Here is a 13,947-nt window from a genome sequence, read left to right on the forward strand (position 1 = left end):
TATAGAATTTGCGTGTCTATTTTTGTCTGTGGTGTAAAATAAGTTTGTTTAATATTCAATTCCTTACTAGACATACACGTCCATGTTGTAGGTGTCGGAATGGAGCGCGTTGTTCACCATCTAGCAACTTCATGGATTTCTCTTGTTCATGTGGTCTGGGGTACACTGGCCGCCTTTGTGATGAAGATGTTGATGAGTGTGTGTTATCGTCACCATGCCGCAATGGAGCAACCTGCAGAAACACTAATGGCTCTTACCACTGCATTTGTGCGCTAGGTTATGAAGGACGTGACTGCATCACAAACACAGATGATTGTGCTTCCTGTAAGTTAATCAGTAAAAAATAACAGTTCAGTACTGTGCTAGGAATGTTTGTATCTGAATATACAACTTAAATTGCATTCTGAATATCACTAGTATTTCTAATTGTTTTCTCTGATTTTAGTCCCCTGTCAGAATGGTGGTACCTGCCTTGATGCAATTGGCGATTATACCTGCCTGTGTGTTGATGGATTTGGTGGAAAGCACTGTGAAATAGATATTGATGAATGTCAATCATCTCCTTGCCACAATGGTGCCACTTGCAATCAGTATGTTAATTCATATACTTGCACTTGCCCACTTGGTTTCTCTGGAATGAACTGCCAAACAAATGACGAGGACTGTACCGACAGTAGCTGCATGAATGGAGGGAAATGTGTTGATGGCATTAATAATTACACTTGCATATGTCAGCCAGGGTAAGTCTTCACTAAAACTTACCTCCATTAATAGTGTAGTCCAAGTGAGTGAAATCTCTGTGAGTTAATATTAATAGTTGCATCCATTTAATTTGGATTTTAATCAGTAATAGCTTTGCTTGCCTTAAAAATTATGGCTTTCCTAAGTTTCATTTGTATTGTGGTAAATAAGTACTAGTCACATAGTCTTTCATGTATAGGTGTAGTAATTCATTAAGTGACAGAGAGATTGTTTCTTTACTTACTGTGAGACATCCTCCGGGAGTGATGTCATATAGATAATTGATTGTGTTATGATGCTTTTTAAACATTTCGTATATGTTATAGTTTGCTTTTAAAACATAAACAGCTTGTTACTTGCCAGTACCTTATTATATTTGCCTTGTAGTTTAACCACATTAAGCACTATTTTGAATTTTGTTTACCAACTGTGCTGTACCTCAAGCTCTTATATTATGTTCTTCACGGGTAATGATGCTGCAGGTACACTGGATCAAACTGCCAATATCGCATCAACGAATGTGACAGTCACCCGTGCTCTAATGGTGGAACCTGTCAAGACCATGTGAAGTACTTCACCTGCCACTGCCCATACGGTTATACCGGAAAATACTGTGACAGCTATGTAGATTGGTGTAGCACTGAGCCGTGTATGAATGAAGCTACATGTTTACAAACAAAGAATACTTATCAATGCATTTGTGCTCCAGGATGGACTGGCAAAGTCTGTGATGTTGAAATGGTATCGTGTAGTGATGCAGCACTACGGAAGGGTAAGTAACAGCATTCTTGGTTGATGTCATTTGGATTGCAGCTGTGTTTGATTTTTTTGTAATTATTACATCAAATTTCTGTTGTTATAATGTTTGTTTAATATTTTCCAACAGGAGTAAATCGTGAGGACTTGTGTAATAATGGTACCTGTGAAGATATAGGAAACAGTCATCGGTGCCACTGTATGGAAGGGTACAGTGGCAGTTATTGCCAACAGGAAATTGATGAGTGTGAATCAGCTCCTTGCCAGAATGGTGCTACATGCAAAAATCTAGTTGGTTCCTATGCATGCCAGTGTGCACAAGGATTCCAAGGACAGAACTGTGAGCTCAATGTGGATGATTGTAGACCTAATCCTTGCCAGAATGGTGGAACCTGCCATGACCTGGTTGCCAGGTTCAGCTGTTCTTGTCCACCAGGAACACTTGGCATCATATGTGAGATTAACGTAGAAGACTGTGTGCCAGGAGCTTGCCACAACAATGGTACTTGTGTGGATCGTGTCGGTGGCTTTGAATGCCGTTGCCCTCCAGGATTTGTAGGTCCGCGCTGCGAAGGTGATATCAATGAATGTCTGTCAGACCCATGCTCGTCACCAGGAACACAAGACTGTGTCCAGCTTGTCAATAATTACCATTGCAATTGCAAGCCGGGCTACATGGGACGGCACTGTGAAGTGCGTGTCGATTTTTGTGCCAGTGCACCATGTGCCAACGGTGGTATTTGTGAAGCCCTGGAAGCAGGCCATACGTGTATTTGTCCCGAGGGCTACTACGGTCCAGACTGCCGTTTTGCTGGCTATGGTTGTGAGTCGGACCCCTGTCAGAATGGCGGTGCATGCAGAGTGATTGACGGTGTAGGGTATCACTGTGACTGCCCTTCTGGAACAGCTGGTGCGCACTGTGAACTTGACACGAGAGACGAGTGTGCAAGTAGCCCCTGCCAACACGGTGGAACTTGTCAGAATCGTATAGGTGACTATGCGTGCTATTGTCTGCGCACGTGGACTGGGAAGAATTGTGAACTGTACGATCCATCATTTCCTGGAGGCATTGGACGCCCTCCTCCAGCAGAGCCCACTGTCAGCACAATTGGCATTTACAGTGTTCAGGATCTCGATATGGATAGACAGAGGCAGAAGTGCCTTGAGAACGGCTGCAGGGAAAAAGCTGGAAACCATCATTGTGATGAAGAGTGCAATGTAGCTGCATGCAACTATGATGGCAATGATTGCTCTCTTGGAATAGATCCTTGGAAGAATTGCACAGCACCTATCGACTGTCGCAGAGTCTTTATGAATGGAGTCTGTGATGCCGTTTGTAATAATCCAATGTGCTTATTTGATGGAAGAGACTGCCAGAAATCACTTAATCCTTGCAAGTGAGTTCATGATACTTCAGTATAATATACAAGTACAAAGATTATTGTCAGACTATTTTTTTTTAAGTTATTTTGTCAATGAACTACATTTGTAAAGTTCTCAGATTTTATGATGTTGTTTAATGTCAATTTCTTATTTTCAGCCCCATTTATGATGCTTATTGTCAGAAGCACTATGCAAATGGTCATTGTGATTATGGGTGTAACAATGAAGAGTGCAACTGGGATGGCCTAGATTGTGAAAATGAGCAACCGTTATTGGCTGATGGTCTTATTTCCATTGTGGTCCTCATGGATATGCAGGTGTTCCGCTCAAATATTGTTGCTTTTTTGAGAGAGGTAAATAAATACAAATATTATTCTATTTCTGCATTATTAGCCAAGATTCCTTATTAATATTTGCTGACTGTTGGTTATGGGAATGGAGAATCTTAAACCATGAACATATTCATTTGTATTATGTTGTTTTGATTGTTTGATGCTACAAAAAAGTTAACTAGAACTCCTAGTGTACACATTAATAACTGCTTTACGATGTTCTTACTGTAATTGCGGAAACCCATTGTCTTTTCTGTAGATTGGCAATCAGCTGCGCACAACTCTTAGGGTGAAGAAGGATGAAGCAGGAAATGATATGATTTATCCGTGGAAACTAGAAAGTGATTCAGGTTCGAGCATTATGTTTGGTCGTGGAAGCTCTGGAGTGATAGCATATTTGGAAATGGACAATCGAAAATGTGCTTTGGAGAGTGCAGAATGCTTCCGCTCAGCAAATGAGGTACATATCTGTCATTTATTTTTAGAGTAAGAGTTACAAATTCAGTTTTACATACATATATTTCTTTTCAGTAAGTGGTGCATTATGTTAATGAATTGTCCATCCATATTTCAGGCTGCACATTTCTTAGCTGGAACTGCAGCTAGGCACTCAATTTCTAAAACATTTCCAATTTATCAAGTTCGGGGTGTCGAGGGTCCGATTCCTGGTGACGAACCGAGCACAAATGTGAAGTACGTGTTCATCGGGGTAGTGATAGTGTTGCTCGCTGGGTTGCTCATAGGGGTTCTCGTTACTGCTCAACGGAAACGTGCTCAAGGCATTACTTGGTTCCCAGAAGGATTCTTACGAAGCAGCAGGTATAACACTTGAATTTATAGCTTTTCATTAGTTCACGTAAAGTTTAGTATCTACTGCGTACAATATCTAAAATACACAATATCACTACATTCTCCACAGAAAAGGTTATTAATTTGAAGATCCTAGCTCTTTTTGAGCTTGTTTTTGTGATGAATACTTGCATAGAGTTACAAAAATCTATGTAATACATACACTCGTATAGCTACAACGTCAGCTTTAGAAAATGACAGAATTTACAACTGAGTGAAAATAAAAGCTATAAACCTATGACATACTATTTAATCAGATATAATGAAAATTTAATCAGATATATATGCAATTTATTGATATTGTATTTTTTATTAGATACGTATTTTAGTTATTAGTAATGGTAACGGTCAAAGCATGATCCACAGTAAAATGTCATTCGACAGCGGTCAGCGGCGGCGTTCCCGTCGCAGGGGCCCCGACGGTCAGGAAATGAGAAATCTGCACAAACAACCGTCTGGAGGCTGTGTCGATGTAACCACTGGAGCTGTACCTGGGGCACCAGTGGGTGTAGGAGCAGGTCCTGGGCAGGCAACACAGTGGTCTGATGATGAAGTGGACCTACACCCACCCAAAAGATTACGTGTCGGGACCTGTGAGGCTGGTTACGCATCAGATCACACTGCTGTCACAGAGTATGAGGAGGGCGAAGCACGGACGTGGACACAACAACACCTTGAAGTGGCAGACATGAGACACAGGCCAGATCCAGCCATACTGACACCTCCCAGTTTGGTGAGTGTCGTTAAATTCCTAACAAAAATGAGCAAATTTGTTACCTAGTATTCTCTTTTGTATAATCGTATATGTTAACTTTGTCAAGTGGGTGATCAGTTACTATTTACGATTATTATTTGTACTGGAATGATGTCACTGCTTCTTCTATGAAATGGTGTACGTACACAAGAATATTATGTTACATCGTAGGTATTCGGAGTTTCCTCGTATTTAAAAACTTAAAGTACGAGTTTTCAGCTTGTGTAACGATTGAAGACTTTAATTCAGTTAATCTCGGCTCCTCCATTACGTGAAGTATCGCAGCATGAAGAGTGCTTGTTATTATTTGGTTGCCATAATTTTTTTATCGTGCTCAAATATGTTTTGCACCTGGTTTTCATAGTTGCATAAACTATTGTATTGTCAGAGAAAGTCATTGTTAGTGGGATTTAAAACTTTTATTTAAATTATTTGACTAGAAGTTGGAATGTAATTTACATTGCAGATAATAATTGTTAAGATGAAGATTATTTAATATAGAAGTTCTGTGGCACTTGAGTTGTTAATGATGATGCTCTTTCATTGCCATAAAACACAGAGAGAGTAAATCTGTCTTCTTCACCACAGGAGGGTGGCCAAGATGTGGATGTACGGGGTCCGTGTGGAATGACTCCATTAATGGTAGCAGCAGTTCGTGGTGGAGGCATAGACACTGGCGAGGATGAGGATGATGATGGAAGTGCAGCAGCTGTCATTACCGATCTCGTGGCTCAAGGAGCTGAACTTAACGCCACAATGGACAAAACAGGAGAGACTTCTCTTCATTTAGCAGCCCGATATGCTAGAGCTGATGCTGCAAAACGTCTTTTGGATGCTGGTGCAGATGCAAACCTACAAGATAATACTGGTCGTACCCCACTACATGCTGCTGTTGCTGCAGATGCCATGGGAGTTTTCCAGGTACATACAATACTACATGTTACATAGGAAGTTTGATTCATTTTGTGAACACTGCTGCTATTTAATCTGTTAAAGATGTGTGTCGTCGTAGAAAGGTGATGATATACTTTTGATATTGGATGTTACTAATGCCTATTTCTTCCATCTGATTTTCATGCTAGCAATAATTCAATTGGTTAATGTTACGTACAGAGTTACATGCAGTTTTGCTTGTAATTTTAGCTATTGTAACTTTAAAACAGGTCATTTTTCAGTTCAGTTCTACAACTGTAATACAGCAGGGAAATTATTAATGCAAGTCTTAATTTTTGATAATTCTGATTTGTAGATATTGCTACGTAATCGAGCAACCAATCTAAATGCTCGAATGCATGACGGTACTACTCCACTAATTCTGGCTGCTCGTCTAGCGATTGAGGGCATGGTGGAGGATCTCATAAATGCTGATGCTGATATAAATGCTGCAGATAACTCTGGAAAAACTGCCCTTCATTGGGCTGCTGCTGTTAACAATACTGAAGCAGTAAATATACTGTTAGCACATGGTGCTAACAGGGATGCTCAAGATGACAAGGCAAGTTGAAATTGGCCTAACAGTTGTGCAATGTGCTATATATAATTAGATTTGTGATAATACTGAGTATTCACTTAGCTGTTATTCTAATTTGGTATATCAGTTTATTTATGTGAGTGCATACATGTAATAAAATACAATTCCAGTGATACAACTTTTCCTCAAGAAATGCAAGTGAAACTTACTATTCTAAATGGATCTCTTGTATTTCTTTCAGGATGAGACACCACTGTTCCTTGCTGCTCGTGAAGGAAGTTACGAAGCTTGTAAAGCCCTACTGGACAACTTTGCTAACAGAGAAATCACGGATCATATGGACAGGTTGCCAAGAGATGTAGCAGGAGAGAGGTTGCACCATGATATTGTGAGATTACTTGATGAGCACGTTCCACGCAGCCCACAGATGGTTACTGTCATACCGAATGGGCCTATCATAGGTAAAAAGCAGAGTTAGCTATGTATTTACAATAAAATGATTTTAATTTAAACCCAAAATAATATGCAATTAAAATTAATCATTTATAGTAAATAGAAAGACATCAAAATCACTATTATTGCTGTTTGAAGGAAAATGGTTTGGAGCCTGTTGTTGTTTTAATTTCTAGTGAGTAAAGAGAATGAACAAAATTACAGATGCGCAAAAAACCTCTATTTCAAAGTATGCATCATTTAACTGCAAAGTGTAATACTCTCTTTTTTTTCTATTTCATAACTTTTACTTGCAGATATGCTGTGATACAGCTGTTCTTAACCATCTGAAAGTATTTATGAAAGGGGCAAAATGTTCTTCTTCTTAGTGTTGTTACGTAAAACACATTCTCCTCTGCAGTACACATTGTGGCTAATGCTGTTTTCTGCAAGTCTTTTAATCTGGGAGAATTATCTGTCTGTCTGTCAGTATATCATAGTAGTTGTTTTATATCTGTTATTGAAGGAAATAATTGGGAGTTGTGTTGTTTAATGAGTTGGCAATAAGTTTGGGCTGACTCTTCTTTTGTGTTAAGATAGTGCAAATTGCATCAAATTGAGAAAGTCTACTACATACTTTGTAAAAACTCCTGATACACAGTGTGCATACCTGGTGTTTGAGGTAGATGATGATCTGCGTTATTATTCATTATTATATTGCTGAACATAAATGCCCTAGTTTCTGCTATATTTTTTAAATAAAATATACAAAGCATGTGATTGCTACATTTGTGTTGGTTATAGTGTTCTGTTAATCTTTTGCTGTGTTCTGCACATATTAATTTTTTTTTTTTTTTTGTTTAAGTCTTTATGCTGTGACACTTTTGTCTTTCTTTGAGGTTTTTATAACACAAATAAGTCAGATTCCACAGGATTGCTTCGTTAAAGCTACAACCAATTCCTTACCCCTTTTTCTACAACTGAACTAACACACTACCTCTAAGAAACTGAAGTCTAGAACCACATCTCTCTTTCCTTTCGTACTTTTTATATCTTTAAAGTTTTTATTTTGTTCAGTACTATAAAATTATTAAATATATCAATTTTTTGTTCTAGGTTCACCAAATCACCATCATCATCTGATTACTCACCCTACAGTAATAGGGGCCGGTACGAAACCGTCCAAATCTAAGAAACGTCCCAAGCCGGGAGCCAACGCAAACGGTCAGAATGCGGCAGGTGGCAGTTCACCGACCAGCCCCGATACAGACGGAGTGGCCGGAGTACGCCGAAAACCGAGTGTCAAGAAATCTGGGGGAAAGAAACCGCCAGTAGGCACTCAGCCTCAGAGTGTGGAAAGTGCGGCATCTTCGCTTTCCCCAGTCACTTCGCTGGAGTCCCCTCGCACGGTGGGCGGACCGGCAGGCGCCGCCGACGGTAGTGTTCCCAGTCCCTACGACGGCTCGGTCTACAGCAACGGCGGTCTCTCATTACCGAAGCAGCCTCCGGCCTACGAGGACTGCGTGAAGGGCACAGCCGGAGGACCTCTGCAGAGTCTGCGGGCACTCGGGCTGGAGCAGTACGGGTGCTACGGAGGGCTGTTCGACCCCACAGGTGCCAGCCAGCAGCAGCTGCAGCTGGCGACTCTGCAGGTCCACGCCCAAGCGCAGGCCCTTTCACCGCCGTACAGCAACCAGCAGTCTCCACCGCACAGTGTGAGCTCACCCGCGGCGAGCTACGGCGGTTCACCTTCGCCGGCAAAATCGAGGCCGTCGCTACCTACCTCGCCGACACACATGGCTGCACTGCGTGCGGCGACTCAGCAGAAACACGGACTTACTGGCCAGCAACAGGCACAGGCTGTGGGCTTCGACTTTCCCGATTTGGCAGGTGCGGCTGTGGGTGCCGCGGGAGCTGGACCGGGTGCGGCTTTTGGTCTACAGCAACAGTACTACCACTACTTGACGCCCCCGTCACAGCACTCGGAGGCGACACCTCAGCACTATGTTCAGGCACCGGATAATTTTCCCACTCCGTCCCCAGAGTCTCCGGGCCACTGGTCGTCTTCGTCACCGCGCTCTGCATCTGACTGGTCGGAGGGCACGAGGAGTCCCGCCTATGCTACAGGAGCGCAACATCAGAAACAGGCTGAGGCAATCTACATATAGTTGGTAGAGACCTCCATTGAATGAAGTGTAGTGTTCTATGAAATGCACTTTCTGTTACTGGAGTGTAGAAATCTGAAGATTTGTGAACAGAGAAAAACTAAATTGTGTAGCTGGTCTTCAGAGAAATAAATTGGAACACGGTTTTTAATGTCCATTGCATTTCTTGTGCTGAACAGTAACATATTACCTGTACGAAATGAAGTTAGTGCGTCGTGACTGAGCGAGTTGAAGTATGCGCGTCGGGCTCGAGCACAAAAAGTTTATCGTGAAGGTAAATGAGAGTTTGTTTCTGATCGTCATTTGGTTTACAATACGTGTGCACAGTAGCTCTCAGTGTGAAGTTAAGAGTCAGTAATTGCTATTGTGGATGTGCCTATTAGCATCAACTTTTACCCACCTATGGGCCACATTTTAACAATGGAACTGTCGCCCACTCACAGTAAGAGTGCTCTTGCCTGAAGGAGCTCTGTTATGAAAGTGGGAAGTACCACTGTGAATTTCAGCTTTCTAAACTTTGACAGTTGGAGCCAGCTATTTGAAACAAAGACAAGGAAAAAGGAAACTGTGTGTGATATTAAATTTCTGGTAACACTGAACCTGTTTCAAATGGAAAAAGTGTTGTTGATGCCCTTGTGAGAAAATTGTTTGATGCCAAAAGACTTGCTGACTGATGTTGCTGGGGACAATTATTTTTTTGATATTTTTTCTCTCAAGAAACAGAAAAGAGAACAGTTATGAGGGTAAAAAATACCTGGCAATTAGGACGTACTAAGTTTTGTACAAAAAGTGATTTCCCCTATTTTGGGCTTATTTTATTGACTCAACTTTGTACAAAAATGATGTCCCTTTTTTGTGCTTATTTTATTAAATTGACATAGTGTACTCTATTTAATATTTTACACTGGTTAAGAAGAGGAAGTTCTTCAATCAGTTCAATTGGAGCAGTATCTATTCCTCCTCATTTTTTTTATATGTACTTGTTTTTCTCTCATTTGCTAAAAGAAAATCTTGCTCATAAAGGATGACAAATGCCTTTTACCTTGCCATGCAGTGGTGCATCCAGATGTAAAATGTCTTTCATTCCATCATTATTTTTCTACAGCTTTATATGTGTATGAAAATTTGTAGCACATAAAGTACTTGGTCTTTTATAAAGATATATTTTTATAGTTTCCTAAGCATGTCTTGATTGTTGAGAGTTTGTGATTATAATGATGCGAAAATTTTAGTTGGTGACTGTCTGACATGTTTTATAGTAATGTAAAATAGGCTGAATATATTTAATTTTATAATTGTTTTTAATGTATGTTGTAAATAATGTGTTTATGTTATGTACAAAGCTACTGATGAAAGAATTAGTGAACAAATTGCCAGAATACAGTAGGCAGTTGAGTACTTAATTGTATTCTGGGTTGGTATGTGTATTATATGTTAAGACAGATGGCCTGAGAGTGGTTCAGATATTAGTGTTGTAGACTAAGACTTAGATTTTTCTGATTGATCAACACTTTATGCTGAAAGATTCTAAGTGCCTTGAACACAAAAGGAGTGTATTGCAATGTTGCAATTTCTTTGAAGTGGTGTGTAATAATGTGCCTTAGTATGCAGTAATTCCATTTCCAAATTTCATTTGTAAACATATTTGAGAGCATCTGATAGAGTAAAACTGAGAGATGGTCAGCGTGAACTATGTTTATATCGAAAACATTCCTCTTGTGAATGGAAATTACTGCACTCCTGTTTAGAATCTTAGGAAGTCAGCTGTTTCACACTGCAGATTATAATTATAATTTGATGCTACATCTGATGTTTCTCCTCTTTTTCTAAAATTTTTAAATTTTTAAGTGACATGCTGAACACCAGGGACCAAAGCACTCTTAAATGGATGCTGAAATATATGACGGAGGCATTACTTGTTTTGAAAGCAGTTGCCAGTATTTTAAATTGTGTTCAACGCTACAGTATTATGTCATTTCACATTAATATTAAAAATTTTAGAAGATAACACGAGGAGGTTGTTTTTTTCCCCAAATACAACAGTTTGAAACATTAAACTATTCATACTCCATCAGTGGGTGCATAGTATGGTATTTGCTGTGAATCACTGGATGATATCCTGTATACATGCAGAATTCCACAGACTTTCACTATAATACATTAAAAAGTGGCTCTCTTTGCCTTTGTCGTTAGCTTCGTGACCCTGTGGTAGCAAATGAATTTAGGAAGTGGTATTTGCTATTGTAATTTGGTTAATAAAAACATTTATTCTTGATGGATGTTAAATAATTTATGTCTGTATCCATTTGGTACACAGTGTTGTTATTCTGTGAAATCATAACATTCCATTTCCCTACAATTTTTGTGGCAGAACTTATTTTGTGATGAGAGGTATTTACGATATGGAACAGAATGCTGAACTGATTGCAAGGGGTGTTCATCCAGTTCATGGTGCAAGTCCCTTGCGTTATAATTTGTTACGATGATACCTTGGTCCACTTCTAATAGGTTTTAGATTGAATGAAACCACCTTACAAATTGCTACAGATGCATGTGGTACACGATTTCCTTTCATAGGTTCATTTTGAATTAATCATCACTTTTCCTAAAAGGCTTACTGGCTTTTAAAATATGTTCTGTTTCACTGTGGCATTTAATTCTGTTGTGTCTTAATGTCCCTCAGTTCTTTCACGTAGCCTAGGATTGGTTTCCTGATTCTTAGTGTTCACATTCAGAGTTCAACACACCAGGAGAAATGGCTTTAAAAAATGCAGGTCATTTTGAGAGAGACCATGTGAACATAACTGTCAACAGCAATTGAAAACATCAGAATAGTAATTATTGGTAACCATGTACCCATAACTAAGATCTTCAGTGATCTATTACTCTTTCATTTCCATTGTTGTAATTAATGATATTAAAGTGTATGCAGGTCCTGTAGGGTTGTGAAAGATAGATATGTAAAGTATGTTGACCTGTGTATTGAAGTTCCCAACGTATAAGAACGTTTTGCTATCTTTTGATTTTTTTGTAGATTTGACAGTAAAATTTCCATGACACCTGAAAGTTGTTCTTTGAATTGACTTACAATTTCTGAAGACTGTCAGTGTTTTAATTTTTAGTATATTTGTTACAAGGCCATTAGATAGTTTATTAGTGTATAATAATAATGATACAACAATTGCAATGATTCATTTACACATTTCACTACTATTCTTATACAGAATAAGTCCATATTTGCACCATCACTCATGACAATTTTTTTAATGTGTAGAGAAGCAACAGCGTCTGCTTTGGGCATTTGGCCATTTATGTCAATATTTCTCGAAACATGCACTTGATAACGTTTTCCTCATGCTAAATACTTCAGTAGCTACTTGTCAATTGCTGACTACTCGTTTCTCTGCTGTGACGAGTGGAGAGGAGTTTTGATTGTATTGTTACCCTTGTAAAATATTGAACAGAGCAATGACTTAGTGATCTGTGTATTACTCTATACCACTTTGTAGTGTATGGAAAGGGATTTTATGGACTATCTTAACTACAAAATTTTGGGTGTCGTTTCCTCCCTGTACAGTTATTTTTTAGACAAACTTCCTTTAAATGTCAGTTCAGTATTTATGAGGAACTCTTTCTTAATGCACACAGTATATCTACCAATTTAAAATCTCAGGGAATAAAATTTGAACAAGACATTACAGAGAAGTATTGTGTTGTGAGGAAGTGCTAGCAGAACAGACATATTTATTTCATTTTGAAAGGTGCATTATTGTTAATTATGTTTGAGTCATGACAGATTTCAGTGCCTTTTTTAATTTAATTCTGAAGATCAAAAAATTAAATTTTTATCTTTCAATCTGTTGAACAATTAAACAAAACCTGTAGTTTGTATTGCTTCTTCAGATTCATGGTGACAGGCTTTTTTTATCTTCCAATCATTATTTTTTAACAACTTGGTTTTCTCTGCACAGTAACTTCTTCATTGATTTTAGTTTTGAATGTATTATGTAAATATTTCCTAATAACTGCTTGGTTCCAGTACACTGTCCATCTCATAGGTTTACAGATTTATGTGAAATGGTTATTGTGAAATGTGCCTTATGAACAGTTTCTACTGGAACAAACAGATATACAATACATTAAAGTTTATAAACATTTTATCTCAGACAAATTGGAAGACAGAGCATTCAGTAAGGTACCTGATCATCTGGAAATGCTGTGAGCTCATTTTTTGTGTACATTTTTAGGCAGAGAATATGACACACCAGCTTCACTACAGATTTATTGTTCACAGTTGTACCTTTTGACATTTGTGGGTGGTTCAATTATGTACTACTTTAATTTTGCAAAGAATACTTTCATAACCGTTGCTGTTTGTTCACATGAAACCACTTTTCACTTCTCCATGTTGACTTTTTTGGACATTGATATTACAGTCTTATAAATAAATAACACATATCACAGAAAACCGTTGTCAGTGTTTAGCAGTGACTGATGCTTTATTTTTCCGTGACTGATGTTTTATTTTTCCTGTGGTGTGTAAATTTTTAATGTGAATTTAAAATATTTATATTTCTGGAGTATCAGTAAATAAATGAAGCTCATTTTTTCTGTAGTGTATTTTACATGTTTGAGAATCTCATTTTATTTGTAAATAATTTCTTAAATTGTTATGATACAAGGAGTAGCTTTGTAGTTGTAATATATTTCCTTAAATAAATATGGTTTAAGTAAATAAATGAAATACTGTAGTTATTGAGTTGATTTGCTGTGACTTTTCTTTCTTTCTTTATCTGTATCCTTCCACAGTATGTCAGCTTGGATATGTTTTAGCTAACATTTTTGATACTTTTTTATGTTTACAACATTTTCAGAAATTTTTCTGTGCAATAGGAGGAGTTGTGAAGGAAATATGAAATCAGTCTGTGTTTTAAGTTAATTTGATTATCTACTAAAATCTTTACATAACTGGGCAGACAGTCAAAGACATTTATGGCTGAATACCTCCCTCCTTTCCTTGCTGCTCGAAGACTGTCAGGGTGACAATAGAATACTTCAGGCATT

The 13,947-nt window shown here is 38.5% G+C and overlaps 1 protein-coding gene across 1 annotated transcript in view; it reads left to right on the forward strand.

The window, feature by feature from the left end:
- Positions 1 to 13,627, forward strand: part of LOC126185209 (neurogenic locus Notch protein) — a 391,153-nt gene extending 377,526 nt beyond the window's left edge. The window contains exons 13-24 of the mRNA XM_049928093.1: positions 92 to 324; positions 446 to 740; positions 1,224 to 1,513; positions 1,628 to 2,894; positions 3,038 to 3,233; positions 3,472 to 3,672; positions 3,787 to 4,031; positions 4,446 to 4,794; positions 5,404 to 5,736; positions 6,065 to 6,310; positions 6,528 to 6,747; positions 7,835 to 13,627. Of these exons, the coding sequence (XP_049784050.1) occupies positions 92 to 324; positions 446 to 740; positions 1,224 to 1,513; positions 1,628 to 2,894; positions 3,038 to 3,233; positions 3,472 to 3,672; positions 3,787 to 4,031; positions 4,446 to 4,794; positions 5,404 to 5,736; positions 6,065 to 6,310; positions 6,528 to 6,747; positions 7,835 to 8,886 (4,927 nt within the window). The 3' untranslated portion in view covers positions 8,887 to 13,627. The remainder of the gene's footprint in view (positions 1 to 91; positions 325 to 445; positions 741 to 1,223; positions 1,514 to 1,627; positions 2,895 to 3,037; positions 3,234 to 3,471; positions 3,673 to 3,786; positions 4,032 to 4,445; positions 4,795 to 5,403; positions 5,737 to 6,064; positions 6,311 to 6,527; positions 6,748 to 7,834) is intronic.
- Positions 13,628 to 13,947: the final 320 nt, after the last annotated feature.

This window comes from Schistocerca cancellata, chromosome 4, assembly GCF_023864275.1.
Source record: "Schistocerca cancellata isolate TAMUIC-IGC-003103 chromosome 4, iqSchCanc2.1, whole genome shotgun sequence".
Classification (NCBI taxonomy): Eukaryota; Metazoa; Arthropoda; class Insecta; order Orthoptera; family Acrididae; genus Schistocerca; species Schistocerca cancellata.